The sequence below is a fragment of the Diospyros lotus genome, chromosome 2 (assembly GCF_014633365.1).
Source record: "Diospyros lotus cultivar Yz01 chromosome 2, ASM1463336v1, whole genome shotgun sequence".
In the NCBI taxonomy this organism is placed as follows: domain Eukaryota; kingdom Viridiplantae; phylum Streptophyta; class Magnoliopsida; order Ericales; family Ebenaceae; genus Diospyros; species Diospyros lotus.
This window is the reverse complement of record NC_068339.1, coordinates 22,920,971-22,939,681: the sequence shown is the minus strand read 5'-3', so window position 1 is coordinate 22,939,681 and position 18,711 is coordinate 22,920,971. Positions and strand designations below refer to the sequence as shown.

The window sequence follows — 18,711 nt, the reverse complement described above, 5'->3', positions numbered from 1 at the left end:
TCAGATAGAGACAAGATTTTCACTAGCCAATTTTGGAAAACCCTATTGCATGGACTCGAAATTGGGTTACAGTTGTCATCAGCTTACCATTCAGAGACCGACGACCAAACAGAACGGGTTAGTCAATGTCTCGAAACATACCTACGATGCCTCTGCTTTAACCGACCAAGAAGCTGGAATAGGTGGATAGCATTGGCCCAGTGGTGGTGCAACACCAACTATCATATTGCCCATAAGCGGACTCCCTTTGAAGCTTTATTCGGATATCCACCTCCCATAATTCCGGCTATCATTCACTATAGCCCTGCAGAAACTATAACGGACCAATACTTACAGGCCAGACAAGCGGCCTTGCAAGTTATTAAACAAGAGCTTACTTCAGCCCAACATCGCATGAAACAGTTGGCGGATAGGCACCGCACGGACCGCAACTTTGAGGTAGGTGCCGAAGTTGTCATGACCCCGAGGATCCCTAAGGATAAAGTAGGAAATATAATAATTTTTAGCTTACATGCATTACTATACTTTGTAATTTCCTTTCTTCTTTCTGTTATAGCTAATTGTTTAGACTATAGACAGTTATAGTCATTGTTGTAACTGCACATGGGTGCATGGGCAATGCTGTGAGGCTATATAAGCCACAGCTAGAGAGGATAGAAGGTATGCTGAAATTGATATTGATATTGAATCTCTATTTGCTGAAATTGATATTGATATTGAATCTCTATTCTCTCTCTCTCTCTCTCTCTCTCTCTCTCTCGTTCAGCACTATTCCATTCCTTCTCTCCCAAATTCTCTGCAATCTCCCCCTTTATTTCTTCTCAGTTTCTTCCCCAATTCCTCTTCTATCCTATCACGAACCCTAGGTTCGTGACAAATGGTATCAGAGCAGTTGTCCTCGGCTGTGAGTTCGGAAATTCAATAGTGTTCGATCCGATTTGGAGGTAATCCAGCCAAAGTCGAAGCAGAGCTAGTAGATCATTACGGAGGTAGGCGGTTTATAGAAGTGGTCTGAGTGTCGGAATTTGGGTGGCTTGGAAGCTGCAAGTGAGGCGATTCAGCGAAACGAGACTGTCGATCCATAAAAGGTGGTGTGATCGGAGCCAATCCCTTGGAAGACGGTGGTCGAGGCGGTCTCCTAGCCGCGACTTCGACTGCTAATTCCGCAGAAGCTATCAAGCGGTGTGTGTAGGCGATTTTGAAGGAGAAGACCGGTTGAATCTCAGAATTTGATTCCTATATATGAGGAGGGGATTGGTGCAGCAAGTCCGGCTATGAGATAAGAGATACGTGCAAATTCCGACTATCCTAGCGGCGGAATTTAGAGACAGATTCAAGTGATCAGGATCCTAGCAATCACGATCGAATCGGCTCGGAACGGAAAACAAATTTGACAGTGAGTGCAGTTTAATAGGGCGATTTAAGTAACCTTTGATGCGAACATGGAAGCGAAGAGGGAGAGTGTCGACGATGATACAGAGTCGAATCTGAAGTCAAATCAGAGTGGTGCAGCAGGTATTGGATCAGAAACAGAGCGACTATTGAAGGTGGAACAACAGGGTGAATCGCTGTTGATTTCCGAGTTGCTGTAGTCGATCAAGAGGCGAGGCGAGTGTAGGGATTTTTGCAACAAGCGAAGAAGAAGGCAGAATCGGATCTGTTGCCTAGCGGTTCATTTTGCTAGAGGACTAAAGATCGCTAGCTATAGTGAGGCAATCGCTTGTTCTGGGCGACTGTTGTGAAGTGGAAAAGCAGGTTGTTTGCGGCTATTTTCCAAGGCTGGGCAGTGTGGGTAAGCAAGCTGAAGAAGATTTAGCAGAATTGGAAGCCAATTCATAAACTACTGGAGCCATCAAATTCTCAATTCTAGAAAATTCTATTAGTTGCAACACAATTGAGCAAGGGAGGCGAGCAACCCAGGCAATTCCAGCAGTAAATTTCAGCGATCTGGGGAATTCCGACGAGCGGAAGGAATACACTTGACTCTGGGTGCAACCCCACACCCTCTGGAAGAAGTAGGCGGTATGCCACTGGGCAAGTGGTATCCATTGGTTCCAACTCTTAGGTTGGGAGAAGCATACACACCTTAGATAAGCCTCCACTCCAGGCATTGGTTCACTCGTTCGGATTGTCCATCTATCTCAAGGTGGTAGGTGATGGACATGTGTAGCCCAACCTCCAACTGTTTGAACAATTCCCTCCAAAAGTTGTTGGTGAACACCTTGTCCCTATTTGAAGTGATGGGCATTGGTAGTCCATGCACTTTAACCACGTAATCCAATAGCAACTTGGCCACCTTAGGGGCTGTAAATGGGATGGGCTCAACTTAGAAAGTAACTGAACTTAGTCAGTTTGTCCACCACCACCAAGATAGTGCTCTTCTCTTTAGACCTTGGAAGCCCCTCCACAAAATCCATGGAGATTTGCTGCCATGCCTGCTTAGGTATCTCTAGTGGTTGAAGCACGCCAGGATATAGGACTTGTTCATGCTTGCATTTTTGACAAATGGGGCACCCTAACACAAAGACAGTAATCTCTTTTTTCATCCTCAGCCAATAAAATAGTTGCCTTACCTTGTTGTAGGTGACGTTCAAGCTCGAGTGTCCCCCAATGGGTGATGCGTGTAGAGCGTGTAAGATCCTCTTTCTAAGCTGATTGTCCTTCTACTAGTCTCCCCTTGTATCTTAGCAGCCTTGCCTTCAATGTATACCCTTTACCCTCCTGTGGTCCAGCTGCCAATTGAGTCATAACTCATAAGGTCCCTAGCCCAAGATGTTTGCTCGTAACTCTCTGACACTTCCTTGATCCAATCTGGGACAACTATTGATATTGCTTGGCACTCCCCCATTTCATCCATTCTCGACAGTGCATTAACCCTTGTATTTTCCTTACCCTTCCTGTACTGGATAGTGTAATCTAGCCCCAACAACTTTGTTACTCCCTTCCTTTGTAGCTGCGTGTCCAGCCTCTGTTCCCCTAGGAACTTAAGACTCTCATGATCCTTTTTGATGCCAAATGGATTCCCCTCCAAATAGTACCTCCATTTCTCAACTGCCATGAGGACTGCTATAAGCTCCTTGTCATAGATACTCAGCCCCAAGTGTTTGGGAGCTAAGGCTTGACTAAGGAAAGTTATAGGTCTACCTTCTTGAACTAGAATTGCCCTCACTCTTGTGTCACATGCATCCATTTGCAGGATGAAAGATTTGGTGAAGTCAGGCAAGGCTAATATAGGAGCTTGAGTCATAGCTTCCTTTAGAGAGTTGAATGCTGCCTTTGCGTTGTCACTCCATTCAAACCCATTCTTCTTGAGCAGCTCTGTTAAGGGCTTGCTGATCATCCCATAGCCCTTAATAAATTTCCTATAGTAGCTTGTTAACCCAAGAAATCCCCTTAGCTCCTTGTTGGTCTTGGGTGTTGGCCATTTCACCATAGCCATGATCTTCTTAGGGTTTGTAGTCACTCCCTCATCGGTGATTATATGCCCTAAGTACTCCACCTTCCCCTCTGCAAAGGAACATTTAGACTTCTTTACAAACAATCAGTTAGATTTGAGGACTTGGAAGGTGGTTTTGAGATGGCTTAAGTATTGCTTCATGGTAGGGCTATACACTAAGATGTCATCAAAAAAGACCAAGATGAATTTTCTAAGGTAGGGACAAAAAACATGATTCATCAGTGCTTGAAAGGTAGCAGGAGCATTAGTTAGGCCAAAAGGCATAACTAGGAATTCATACAATCCTTGATGGGTGCGAAAGGCTGTCTTGGATATGTCTAGACAACTCATTTGGATTTGGTAGTACCCGGATTTGAGATCAAGCTTGGAGAATATAGTGGCACTAGCTAGTTCATCTAACAAGTCATCTATAATTGCGATGGGAAATTTGTTTTTAATGGTGTGTGAATTGAGTTGTCTATAGTCTACACAGAACCTCCAACTTCCATCCTTCTTCTTAACAAGAAGAACATGGGATGCAAAGGGGTTTTGGTTGGGTTGGATTATGTTTTTGGAAAGCATGTCCTTAGCTTGGCGTTCAATCTTTGCCTTTTGAAAAGGAGAGTATCGGTAAGAGCAGACATTTATGTGTTCTGTGTTAAGTTTAAGGTGAATAGTATGCTCTAGGAAACATAAACAAGTCCTCAAATTCAACCAATAGAGAGTGTAAAGAGTCATTAAGAGTTACCTCGCTTGGGGAACCAGTGAGGGCTTCTATCTTGAACCACTGGTGGTCCTCTGCCCGAGGTTTACCCTCCTTCTTGCACTCCTCATCTACTTCAATGGCATACACTGAGCGTAGTTGAGCTATGGCTCCTTCTTTTTGCTCAAATAGTTTCTTCAGGTGACTTCTTGAAATGGCCTTGCATTCCCCTCCTTCCATACAACCCAGTTAGTGTCAACCTCCTTCCTCCCTTTTCAAAAGTTACCTCTAGGGTGTTGAAATCAAATATCAGAGGACTCACTATCCTCATCCAATCAACACCGAGCATTATTTGACACCCCCCAAGCTACAAGATCCTTAGATTTGCAGAGAATTTGTAACCCTACATTTTCCATGTAAACCCTTGACACTTATATTGGCTAATCATCCTGTGGCCATTGGCAACGATCACTGAGAGGGGTATAGTGGTCTGCAGCACGCATACAAGTTCCTTGGCTGTATTCTCATCTAAGAAACTATGTGTGCTCCCACTATCAATGAGCACTATTAGTTTCTTCTTCCCTACGAACCCTTTAATTTTGATTATCTTCTCCGAAGGGTGGCCTTCCAATGCATGAAGGGAAATCTGTCCCCCCTCCTCTCCTTCTTCTTCTGCATTACTGCTTGCTTCTAACTCCTTTGTTTCCTCCTCCAATTCTTCTTCTTCCTCGTCTTCTTGTCCTTCCATTTGCATCAAGTGCTTTCTGCATTGATGTTTGGGGGTGTACTTCTCACCACACTTGAAGCATAGTCCCATCTATCTTTTCTGGTCTAGTGTGAGGGACCTTACTGGGGCAGCTTGGATTGGTGCTCTTGGTGAGTAGCCTCCCCTGTTCATATGGGAGTTGCTACCCTTGTATCCTCCTCCCATTGGACTTTGCCAACCCTCTCTTGATCCTTTTGAGGAAATCTTATGTTTCCTCACAAAGGCTTCAAGGGATAGCTTGTGTAACTGGGCCTTCTCTGTTGCCTACCTCACGGTGGTGGGTTGCAACATCTTCACCATTGTCTTGAGTTCATCGTTCAACCCATTGAGGAAGCTCGATACAAAGTAATGCTCATCTAATGTTGGATGAACATGACTGAGTATGGACTTGAGCTCCTCGAATCAGGGCCTCATATTTTTCCACCGTTCCGTCTTGCTTTAATTTGTTGAATTGCTCTACTACATCCATCAAGCTGCTCTCCCCAAAACAAGCACAAGACTCCTCCACTCATTCTGGCCACCTCTACTCATTCCTTTGTCCACTCCAACTCTGGAACCTGGAGTCTGCTACATCATTTAATACACAATAGCCATATTCACCTTATTCTCCTATGCCACCATATAGTGATAGAAGAAGCGTTTGCATCTTCTAATCCACCACCTAGGTTTCTCCCCTTCGAACACCGGAATCTCCAATTTTGCCATGGGAGCATTAGGTTGATTTGCCACATTTCCCCTTGGTGTGGCTTCTGCTACGAGCTCTATCCGATCTTTTGTCTTCCCCTAGCTTTGGGAATGATCGGAACTGCAGTTGCTCTTGGTGGAAAATCCACCAGTGAGCTTGCGTTGGGCTGCCTAGAAAAGGTGGCCAACGCAACACTCAACTACTGGCTTAGCCTTGAGAATTCCTCTCGCAGATGTGAGAAATCCTCCCTTAAGTTCCTTTCAATGCTCTAAAAGGTGGCCTAGGCGTCGGCAAGGCGCTAGGCAACCCATGGTCGTCGCGAATACCTTCAAATCACCCTCTTAGGTGCCGAGCCTGATTAATCGGGCCCGGGCCATGCCTAGGCGGCCGATGCGTCCAAGGTGACGCCTCCCAGACGTGTTTTTTGTGCCCGATTTTCCCCTCCCTTTTATATCCTCTCCTCTTGTGACTGTGGTTTGGGTTCGTCTGTCACTCGACTTCGACTTCATCTCCATCTCCATCCCAAATCAGATGGATGGATCTAAGATCCGAGAGCCAGATCTGAGCGACGATGATGGAACAACCAGATGTGGCGGTGCTATAGTAAGGAGATGGTGATGGAATAGCAGCGAAGCAATGGCGATGATGGCCAATTGGCATGGGTCGGCTTGGACTGTGGTTGCATTGTAGTTGACGATGGTAGTGATCATCGAAAAAGAGTAAACATGATAAGCTCCTGCCCCTGCTAGGCTCTGATGAGAGCCGAGCATATTATTTGTTTATAACTTTATATATATATAATATAATAATTCTAACAATATATTGATATATCATGTGATATGTTTATAACTTCATATATATATATAAATAGAGATAGATTTATATATATAGCCTCTCTCTCTATATATATATGATTTGTTTATATATATATGAATATATATGTATGTATGTGTATTTAGGATAATATAAATTTTATTTAAATAATTTTTTTATGCACCACCTAAGCGCTAGGCCCCAGCTTGGTGCCCGACTAGTGCCTAGCGTGTTTTAGAACATTGGTTCCTTTCTATCTCTAGCATGTCTGCTCGAATATGGCTCACATCCTCTTGAGTATTTTTGACCCTTCTACAGTCTCCAACCTCTCATCCACTTGTTCATGGCTCTATCTCAACCCCGCTTCTATGACGTCTAATCTTGTTTCCATTTGCTTCATACGGGTTCCTTCCACCATGTTTTCCGGTCGATTATCGTCGGCTCTAATACCAATTGTCAGTACCAGAGGGATTGTCAAGGATAACAGTAGAATTTTGGGAATGAATTCTGTGGTTACGAGAAAAAGAGAAGGGAGAGGGAGAGAAGAGAGAGAGAGAATAACAGAAAGGAGAGAAAAATATTAGAATATTCTCATTGATTGCCTTTTTGGGAGTGTGGCTCTTACATATATAAATGGTTAAGGGTCCTTCTAGAAAGTACTCCTACTGTAGCATAGCCTTGTAATGGCTGAGGTAAGTCACTGTGACTGAACTGTTGAGCCTGCCTCATATAACAGCTGGGTTCAAGTAGTCTTTAGGCTCAATGATGGCAAGCGGAAATATTTTTTTGTATTAACCTTTTGTTCCTGTCAATAAAATGTTAGTCCTTGGAATTTTTCACAATTTGATACTTTCCAATTTCATTAATTGTGTAACCTTCCTGTTAGTTTATGTGTTCTTGTCACGGCTATGGCTATTTTAAATTTTTGCCTTGATGTCTAGTCTTTATTTTGTTTCCTTGTTATGCTATGCTGTATTTCCTTTATTTTAATTGCTATACTTAATTTTCAGTTGTCAATTCTGTTAGAGTAGGAGGGCCAAGTGTAAGGCCATAGAAAATGACAAAAGAAGTTGTTGTAACCGCTGGAAAGGGAAATGATCTGCTACATCCGCACCCATGCCAAGCGATTATATTTATGTCATGACTTAAGAGGAATTAGAGAGGCAATGTTGTCATTAGTTACAACTAGTGGTAAACCCGTGCGATGCACTGAAGAGTTTAATTTAAAAATAAAAGATTAAACTCGTTATTTTAAATTATTTTAACAGAATTGATAATTATAATTTTTTTTTCTTTTAATACTCATTTTTTTTATATCAAAATTTAAGTTTAATTAATTATTCACTACTCAATATGCTAATGAAGAACACTCTTAATTCAAAGTACTGCCATTCAATGTGCTAAATAATAATTAACATATTAAGTAGGTTACTTGGCAAAATACTTATAAATTTTTTTTATTATATTATATTTATTTATAAATAAATATTATAAAATTTATAATATATCCACTCAAAGATGTTCTTTATTTTCTATTTATTATATTATAAATATAAATTAAAATTCTTAAATGTGAGTAAGAATAAGTTTTTCAATAATAACAAAACTTTAAAAATATGAATTTTGATTTCTTCCATAGTCTTAAAAATGTGATACCTTAAATATTAATTAGTATTGAAAAAACTAAGCATTTGACAACCTTAAATATTCTTTTGTGAATTTGTTAAGATATCACATTTTTAATATTATAATATAATTATTAAAGTAATATTAATAATTAATTAATCACTATCTTTGATTTAATGCAAATTTTTGAGGGACAAAATTCACCATTGATTGACACTTGGCAAAATACTTTGTCTGACTATAAAGGAGGAGGGTTGTGTTAGGTAGCCTACAGCTAACGTAAAACTTAGTCGGATTCAAAACATGAAGTCTAGACAAATTATGAAAAATCGTTTGGGCGTGGGCGTAACCCTTCATAGCGACGCGCTACACTGTCCCTGTGTAGTGTCAAGTGAGCGAGGGCTGCTGCATCGGCGCCCGGATGTAGTGACAAATGAGTAAGGGTTCCCGCATTTGTTTGGACGGATGTGGGTAAAGAAGCTAGTCCAAAATCAAAATCAAAACCAAAATTAAAATCAAAATCAAATTCAAAGTCAAGGCCAAAAACAAAATCAAATTCAAAGTCAAGGCCAAAAACAAAATCATAGATTAAGGATTGGGTCATGGAACATAGGAACATTAACAGGCAAAGCTATGGAAGTGATAGATGCAATGGTTAGGAGAAAAATTAATATTATGTGCCTTCAAGAGACGAGATGGGTAGGGAAAAAAGCAAAAACTTTATTAGAAACTGGATATAAAATGTGGTACACAGGAAATGATCGAGCCAAAAATGGAGTGGGGATTATTATGGATAAAAGCTTAGTAGATGAGGTAGTGGATGTAAAGAGAATAGGGGATAGGATTATTATGGTGAAGGTTAGTTTAGGAAGAATGACTATAAATATCTTTAGTACATATGCATCACAAGCTGGGTTAGGTGATGAGATAAAAGCAAAATTCTGGGAGGATCTAGAGGGACTCATACAAATGATACCAAGAGGAGAGAAAGTGATTATAGGAGGTGACTTAAATGGGCACGTGGGTAGAGACGGAAACGGCTATAGAGAGGTACATGGAGGGTATGGATTTGGGGAAATTAATAATGAGGGTAAGTCTATTCTAAATTTTGCTATGGTATATGGGCTCATCATAACCAATACTAGGTTCAAAAAACGGGACGAACACTTAATCACATATAAAAATATCACATCAAGCACCCAAATAGATTATTTCCTCATGAGACAAGAGGATCGGTTATGTTGTAGGGATTGTAAGGTGATACCCGGAGAGTTTTTGACTACTTAACATGGACTTCTAGTACTTGACGTCTAAGTAAGAAATTGGAAGAGAAAAAATCACATAAAACAAAATCTAAGAATCAGGTGGTGGGATTTAAAAGGGGAGAAACAACTAATTTTCAAAGAAAAATTAAGGGGTAGAAGGGAATGGAATGGAGAAGGACAGACAAACCAAATGTGGAAAGAAATGGTTAACGCCCTGAGAAGCACGACAAAGGTAGTTCTTGGAGAGACAAATGGTAGAACCCCTAACCTTAAGGAGTCTTGGTGGTGGAATGAAGAGGTACAATTGAAAATTAAAAATAAGAAAACTTGCTATAAAGCTGTATATCGATGCAATAATGAAGAAAATCAAAAAAATTATAAAGAAGCAAAAAAAGGTAGCAAAAAGAGCTGTTAGTGAAGCAATGTCAAAAGCATATGAGAATCTATATAAACGACTTGATACAAAAGATGGAGAAAGGGATATATATAAATTAGCTAAAGCAAGAGAAAGAAAAACACGGGATTTAAATAAAGTGAAATGTATAAAAGATGAAAATCGAAATGTATTAGTGAATGAGGGAGCGATTAAGGAGAGATGGAAGGAGTATTTCACAAAATTATTCAATGATGGTGGCGACACAAGAGCTAGGTTGGGACATCTTAGTAACTCTGAAGGGAACGTGAGTTATATATTTTATCAACGCATAAGTTCAAATGAAATAAGGCAAGCATTAAAAAAGATGAAAAATCATAAGGCGGTGGGACCAGATAATATACCAATAGAAGCATGGAAATGCATGGGAGAAGAGGGCATCTCCTGGCTAATGCAATTATTTAACGCAATCCTTAAATCAAAAAAGATGCCAGATGAATGGAGGAAGAGTACTTTGGTTCCTATATACAAGAATAAAGGAGATGTTCAAAACTGTGAAAATTACCGAGGAATTAAACTAATGAGCCATACCATGAAACTCTGGGAGAGAGTAATAGAGCAGAGGCTCAAAAAGAAACAAAGGTTTCAGAAAATCAGTTTGGTTTCATGCCTGGTAGGTCAACAATGGAAGCTATATACCTATTGAGGCGCCTAATGGAAAGGTATCAGGATCATCAGAAGGACCTACATATGGTGTTTATAGATCTAGAAAAGGTCTATGATAGGGTCCCTAGAGAAGTATTATGGAGGGTTTTAGAGAAGAAATGAGTCAGAATAGCCTATATACAAGCTCTTAAGGACATGTATCACGGTGTAGAGACAAGGGTCAGAATATGCAGAGGGGATATTGAACCGTTTACAACTACAATAGGACTGCATCAAGCTTCTGCACTAAGTCCATACTTATTTGCTCTAGTAATAGATGAACTCACTAAAGATATTCAGACAGATGTGCCATGGTGTATGCTATTTGCAGATGACATAGTGTTGGTGGATGAAACAAAAGGAGTGAACACCAAGCTTGAGTTGTGGAGAAACAATTTAGAATTTAAGGGATTTAAATTAAGTAGAAAGAAAACAGAATATAAGGAATGTAAATTTAGTAAGAATGCAAGAGTGGATGATGTTATAATAAAATTGGAAGACCAAATCTTATAAAGAAAAGACCATTTTCGATATTTGGGATCAGTGATTCAAAAAGATGGAGAAATTCACGAGGATGTCGCACATAGAATTAAGGCAGGTTGGCTAAAATGGAGAAATGCATTGGGGGTGTTATGTGATGGTAAAATCCCATTAAAACTGAAAGGAAAATTCTATAGGACAGCTATAAGACCAGTTTTGTCATATGGCTCAGAATGTTGGGCAGTCAAATACCAGCATGAGCAAAAGACGAGTGTAGCGAAGATGAGGATGCTAAGATGGATGTGCGGCCATACAAGGAAGGATAAGATTAGAAATGAAGTTATTCGTAATAAGGTAGGAGTAGTGCCAATCGAGGAGAAGGTGAGAGAGACTAGACAGAGATGGTTTGGTCATGTGAGAAGGAGACCAATAGACGCTCCTGTGAGGAGAGTTGATGAAATGGAACAATTAGTCAAAAAAAGAGGTAAAGGCAGACCCAAGAAGACTTTAGGAGAGACATTAAAGTTTGATATGAAGTATATGGATCTAAATGAAGATATGACAAAAGACAGAAATACATGGAAGTCTAGAATTCATGTAGCTGACTCCACATAGTGGGATAAAGGCTTGATATGTTGTTGTTGTTGTTGTATGTAGAATAAAGATATAAATATAAGATTTTAAATAAATGAACAATTTTCTATGACTTAATTAATTGTTCAAGTTGTCTATTAATATTTTTCAGAAGACCCATGCAAATTTAATATAAATTTTAGAGACAAAAACAGCTTGGCAGATTTTTTGAGGGAAAAAAAATTTGCGAACTATTCTACTTTAATATAATAAATTATATATTATTATATTACATAAAGATAAAATTTTATTTAATGGACAATTTTCTGTGACCTATTTAATATTTTAAGTGTATTCATATTCCTCATAAATAGTATTTATTTTTTGATTGGCGGAATAATTAAATATTTAATATTCACATAATAATGTATTAGAAAATCCATGATTAGTATTGAAAATATCATGTATTTAAAATTTATTATTAATTTTACAGTAATTAGTACTTATTATTTCAAAGCAATTGAAAAATTTAAATTATTAATGCAAGTTTTGGTTGGAATTTTTTTTTTTTTCACACTATCCTACTCTTATATATATAAAGATTGTTTGTTAGGAGATGCTATTCATTCTGTTAAAGTGCACATTGGTGCTGTTCTACAATATTCTATCATTTGAACAACCTATAAATAGGATATAGCATGTAGAGAAATGTATGCTGAAATAATATAATGAATTCATATTTTCCTTCCTTACTTTCTATGTTCTCCCTCATTTCTCTTGATTTCTGCTTTATATCTCCTTCCAATTCTTCTCTGTTTCTCTCTGAATTCTTCCCATTTCCTTCCTGGACCCTAGCTAAACCCTAGGGTCGTGACAATTTACTCTCTCTATTCGGTGGGAGAGGTTATGCAAAATCAGAATATAGAACAATTCGATTCTCTCCCTCTACGCTCTCTCGTCTCACTCTTTTCTTTCTGTTCTTTCTCCTCTCTCTCTCTCTCTCTAATTTTCCTTGTTTGATCCATTGAATCTCACTGAGTCAGGGGAAACTCTATTGTTTCTGCCAAGGGCAGTGACAGTTCTCCAATACTTTTAGAGCCAATTGGCCTCCAATTTTTCTGTCTATCTTGAATTTTTTCGAAGATTCAATTTGTGTCTCCATTGTCTTTTGTATAATTAATAGACACAATAGTCACTGTTTCTCACATTTTGAACATAGTGGAGGTCAATGTATAAAATTGTTAAACAATATTAAATTGCAGTGTATGTAGAAGGTCATCTTATGCATATATAAATTAGGGTTAGTTACCAAAAAACACTAAATTTTACTCAAGTTTTCAATAACATGGCATACTGATATGTAATGAGTTGGACGATGAGGTGGCAAAAACCAACCCCCTGTGTTGCTACTTGTTATTTAGTATTCTGTATGGTGAGGTGGATCATTTTTGCTACATCATTGTCCAACTCATTATACATAAGCTTGCCATGTCATATTTTAACAGCAACATCTAACTGGGCTAGATAGCGGTCTATAATTGAAACTAAATAAATGTATGATGCTGCTAGCAGAAAAAATTAAAAGCTTGGTCTAAAATTGAAAACTCGGGTAGTTCAACCCTTCTTTGGTAATTAACCCTATAAATTATGCTTTATGCAACCTTAACAGAACAAGTTATTGCAAATCAGTGGTGCAAAGGAGTGGCTCACTGCATATGGGGTTGCCCAAAAGGTGTTGGGAATGGAAAGTTCTTGTATGGATTTAAAGGTGCCCATTCTAGAGGATATGAAACTTGTTCAATCCATGAGATGAGTTTTTTACAATGTATTGTTAAGTGTATTTTCCTCTTATCATCACGTGTACTTGCTCCATTGTTTCTTAAAGCAGAATCTGTTTACAATTACATGAGGATGGGGGTAGAACACAGATGTGTACCTTCAATTGCTCAAAATAAATAAATAAATAAATGAGTGAAATAAAAAAAAAAAGGAAAAATATGTATGGCGTTTCCATGTACTCCTTTTAAGGTTTGTGCTGTTGTTTCCATGTACTCCTATATCATTGCATAGCCAATTTGTTTTTTTTATTTTTTTGGCTAAATGGTTACCACACAGTCTATTTCATCTCAGGAGAGGGGCTTGCTAGCTTTGTTATCAACATTGTTAATGAGAAATGAGATACCCAAAAAGTTCGTTTTGCTAAATGGTACTACACACTACGCAGTCCATTGCATCTCAGCAGAGGGGCTTGTTGACTTTATCATCAATGTTTTTAAAAATTAACAAGTAGACTTTGTATTTTAAATTAAACTCTTGCCTGATTCAAGTTTCAACTCTTTTACTAGTTTCAATTGCAATTTCTTTTTGAATTTTAGTGATAATCTGTATCATGACTAACCTTTGGCCTTTCATCTATATGTTTTTACACAGTGGCTGCTGATGGCAATGAACCAGTGCAGATCAAGCTGCATAAATCCTTGAGGCTTTGGGCATTCTATGTTGATTTAGAGGAAAGCCTGGGGACATTAGAGTCAACTTGTGCAGTTTATGAAAGGATTTTGGATCTAAGAATAGCCACACCACAAATCATAATTAACTATGCTATGCTTTTGGAGGTAAAGATATACCTTACACTGCCTTTTGTTATCCATCTGCCTTGTGTAGTTTGGGAAGTAAGGCTTTCCAATTTGACCTTTCCAGGAACACAAATATTTTGAGGATGCATTCAAGGTGTATGAAAGAGGTGTCAAGATTTTTAAATATCCACATGTAAAGGACATATGGGTCACATATCTTTCCAAGTTTGTTAAAAGATACGGGAAATCAAAATTGGAACGTGCAAGAGAGTTGTTTGAGCATGCTGTTGAAGTGGTATACATCTTACTCTTCTTTTGTCCTTGCATTTCAATAGCCAATTATAACATGTTTACATTCTGGCCGCTGCTAGTATTTAGGAAGTTGTAAGTCGTTAATGAACTTCTATATATCATCTGTAGTTGTCTATTGTAAACTCCTGCTTATCAGTAAAAGGGTCAAAAATATTTGCTAATTTAATCAACATATCATCAACTAGTGACTAGTTGGCCATAAGAAGTTACACCATCCATATTCCTAGCTTGAACTTCAACCATAATGGTACATTCCCTAGCCCTGGTCTGATTATAGGTCCTGAAGCAGAATAATCAGAAAAAGAAGTTGCTGAATGCTCTGGTGATCTTGTCCCTTTCTGACCTATCTGGACTGGAAAACTTGGGCTTGGCAAGAGAGAACCCAATGATCTCCTTGAGTAAGAAAGTACTCAAAACTTTTCTGAAAAATAGTGCATAAAGATGTTTATTCCCCTCTGAACTGCATATAAGTCTTACAGGAAAGTAGTGGAATAACTGCTATCTTAGAAGAAATAGCTGCCATTTTAGAGCTAGGAACTGCTTCCGAGAGAATAGCAGATCCAGACAAATCCAAATAAACTGACAAAAGAGAACAGAACATAGCAGAATATTTTAAAACATAATATTAGTACACATAGCCCTGCCCTAAGCCTTCTTTCCATGAGTAAACTGCTTGTGGACTCTGCCACTAAATGGATCCACTTTGACTGAATCTGATTGGTCTACTTGCTGTCCCATAACATCACTCCCCTCCTCCTATTGGCGCTTGTCCTTGAGCACAAAGTTTGGATAATGGACAGCTAAATGAGCAATAGACTCCCAGGAAGCATCAGCTGGGGTGGGGATAAGCCCTCCCAATGAATCAAGGCCCCTCGCTGAAACACCCCTCCCCCTCTTCTTCTCTCTTTCCCTGGAAATCTAGAACAGCTTGAGGAGTAGGAATAGGAACACCTTGGTTAAGCATTGGCAATCTAGGAGAAACTGATTCAGTGCCGTGATACTTCTAAGACAAGAAACATGAAAGACAGCGTGGAGCTTTGATTCAGGTGGTAAGGCAGGTTTATGTGTGACTGAACCAATCTTCTCTAGAATCGGATAGGGACCATAAAAACGAGGAGCAAGTTTCTGATTCCTCTTAGAACCATAGAAAGCTGGTGATATGGCTGCAACCCTAAACAGCATAGTGGACATCCCTATGGGGAGCATCATAATGGAATTTCATTTCGTGCTGAGCTTCCAGTAACTGCTCATGTGATTCAAGACGAACTAAGTCTCGAGCACACGATTCCTGGTCCACTGCCTCCACCCTAGATATCCAGAACAATAGGATAATAGACGGGGAGGTGGACGATCATAGATGATCTTGAAAGGAGTAGCATGAAGGGAAGCATGGTATCCTGTATTATAACAGAATTTAGCCCAAGCCACCCAATCAATCCACTGCTTTGGTCAATCACTAGTAAAACAATTAAGGTGCATTTCAACTGTACGATTAATCACTCCCGTCTGCCCCTCTGTTTGAGGGTGAGAGGTGGAACTAAAACATGGTTGTTAAACTCCCGATTTTACGGGTACGATTTTACGATTTTTTGCACTAAAAACCCTTACGATTTTATGATTTTGAAATTGAATTGCACTCAATTTTACGATTTTACATGTCAATGACCCTCTTACGATTTTACGATTTTAACAACCTTGAACTAAAAGACAATTCACCTCGCTCAACCGAAACAACTCAGTCCGAAACAAACTGGTAAATGTGACCTTGCAATCACTCACCACAGATTCTGGCAGCCCATGCAATTTAAACACATTATCAAAAAATATGCAGGCTACTGAAACAGCCGTGTAAGGATGCGATAATGGAATGAAATGGGCATATTTAGAAAAACGATCAACCACAACCAGCAACACCTGCTTGCCACTGGAAGGAGGAAGACCTTCCACAAAATCCAAATATATATTGGCCCATATCTGAACCAGAACAGGGAGTGGCTGCAATAATCCATCAGGCTGTAAGTGCTCCACTTTATGGTGCTGACAAGTAGGACAAGTCCGCACAAAATCCTGGACTTCTTGTTTCATTCATTTCCAAGAAAAATCCAAAGACATTTTAGAGTTTTCTGATAGCCCTCATGAGACTGGTTATGAACACCAGACAACAATGCAGGAGGAAGAGGAGATGTATGCAGCAAATACACACGATTCTTATAAAAAAATTAAACCATCCTTAAACAATCAATCATCCAGCAAATCACCCGCCAGTACCTGCTGCTGTGCCATGATGGCTGTGCGGTCCTGCTCCCGTTCAGTGCCGTCCTGGTTTTATCTTTCTCATACAACTTCAGGAAGGCCTCAAATTGCTGTTGAAAAGAATGTAAATCCCCCATAATCTGGCTCTGATGCCAAGTTGGTTCGTTATCTAGCCCTGGATCTGGTTATAGGTCCTGAAACAGAATAATCAGAAAAAGAAGTTGCTGAATGCTTCTGTGATCTTCTCTCTTTCTGACCTATCTTGACTAGAAAAATTGAGCTCGTCAAGCCAACGATCTCCTTGAGTAAGAAGGTACTCAAAACTTTTCTGAGAAATATTGCATAAAAATGTTTATTCCCCTCTGAACTGCATATATGTCTTACAGGGAAGTAGCGGAATAACTTCTATCTTAGAAGAAATAACTGCCATCTTAGAACTAGGAACTGCTTCCTAGAGAATAGCAGATCTAGACAAATTCAAATACTAATAATTTACATAACTGACAGAAAAATAGAAAATAAACTGACAAAAGAGGACAGAACATAATATTAGGACACTTAGCCCTGTCCTAAGCCTTCTTCTTTCCATGAGTAAACCACTTGTAACTCTGCCACTAAATGGATCCACTTTGACTGACTGAATCTGATCCATAACACATGATTGAAGTTCTATTTGAAATGCTAACGAAGATGTACATGGGTGACTTCAACCATTTTATTCATGCTATTAACAGTCTGCTTTTAAGTGTTGTTTTTGTGCTTACTTATCTTATTTTTCTTCCTGAAATAATTTTTCTGGCTGTACTGATTTAAGCTCTGTTTGCACCAGCATTTCCTTTTTGTGGGAGTCTTAAAGAAGCAGTAGAAAAAAGCTTGTTTAAAAAATGTGACAATGTTTGGTAACTGCTGAAATGATACAATACCTTCAAACTCTGGAAGAGTTGGATAAAAAAAAAATATATTATTTCCTTCAATAGAGTGAAGAAAGAGAATCATTATTTTTGGCACTTCTTCCTTTTTGAGCTTTCTATTTTTGACAACATATCAAGCCTTAACCCAGTGGAGTCAGCTAGGTTTGATCAAATGACTTTTACCCTGGCTCTTTGAGCTTTTTATTTAAGTTAAAAAAAATGAGCTACCAAACAAATGGCTTTTGCTCTTTTTAAGCAAAAAAAAAAAAAAAAAAACACAGCTAAAAAAGGGCTGGTGCTTAATGAACCCCTGCTGTATTTTGCTGGTTTGTCATTGACTGGGTTGTGGTCTGTTATATGTTCAACGTCTAGCTTACAAGGACCCTCCTAGTATGGTAGAGAGTTGAAGTAAATAAAAAGACTAACCATGTAGGTTCTAGAATATTGGCTTTCTTGAAATTAATCTAACTGATTATGATTTAGGAAGATGATTAGATGGTAGTTGTGGTGCTGCACGACAGATATGGTATTATGAGAATAACAACAAATTGGAGATCAATGGATTGGTGGGTAGTTTAGAGCTAAAATAAGGTTGAAAACATGACTTTTGGGGGCTGGAAGCAGAGTTGCAAAAGTAATAATTTGAAACTAAAGATTTTTCTTTCTTTTTTTTTGGGGGGGGGGAGGGTGGGGAGGTGGAGACTTGGAAGAGAGAAATGGTTTATAGGGAAAACATCTGGAAGCTGGGTTACAAAGGTAATAATCTGAAACTAAAGATTTTCTTTTCTTGTTTTGGGGGGGATGGCGGGGCGGTGGAGACTTGGAAGAGAGAAATAGTTTATAGGCATCACTCTTTGGGTTCTGTGGGTGTCACAACTAGGTTAGAACTTAGAATTGCGTCACACAATTCAAAGAAAGCATAACATTCTTAGAGAAAATTGTGGTTAATTATTCCATTTACTATTGAAGGGAGTTTATAATAGTATTTATAGAGCTCTAGTAATGTTATTCCTATTCCTATTAGGAAAACTAAGAAAACTGATACTACTAATAATAATACTAGGAAAGGACCATGAATAAACCTAAACACACAAGTAGAGTTAACAAAAGACCTAGGACACAAAAAGGCATGCTTTAGACATTATGCAGTGACAAAAATACCATTGATGCATAAAACATCAAAATTAAGCCTGACAAATCTTCCAGGAGGGTCATTCTTCATCCAAAATATCTC

The 18,711-nt window shown here is 38.8% G+C and overlaps 1 protein-coding gene across 1 annotated transcript in view; it reads left to right on the top strand.

Annotated features, from left to right (window-relative positions):
- The window catches only part of LOC127794392 (uncharacterized), a 48,872-nt gene that overhangs the window by 21,351 nt on the left and 8,810 nt on the right, over positions 1–18,711 (top strand). The window contains exons 2-3 of the mRNA XM_052325429.1: positions 13,856–14,040; positions 14,126–14,296. Of these exons, the coding sequence (XP_052181389.1) occupies positions 13,856–14,040; positions 14,126–14,296 (356 nt within the window). The remainder of the gene's footprint in view (positions 1–13,855; positions 14,041–14,125; positions 14,297–18,711) is intronic.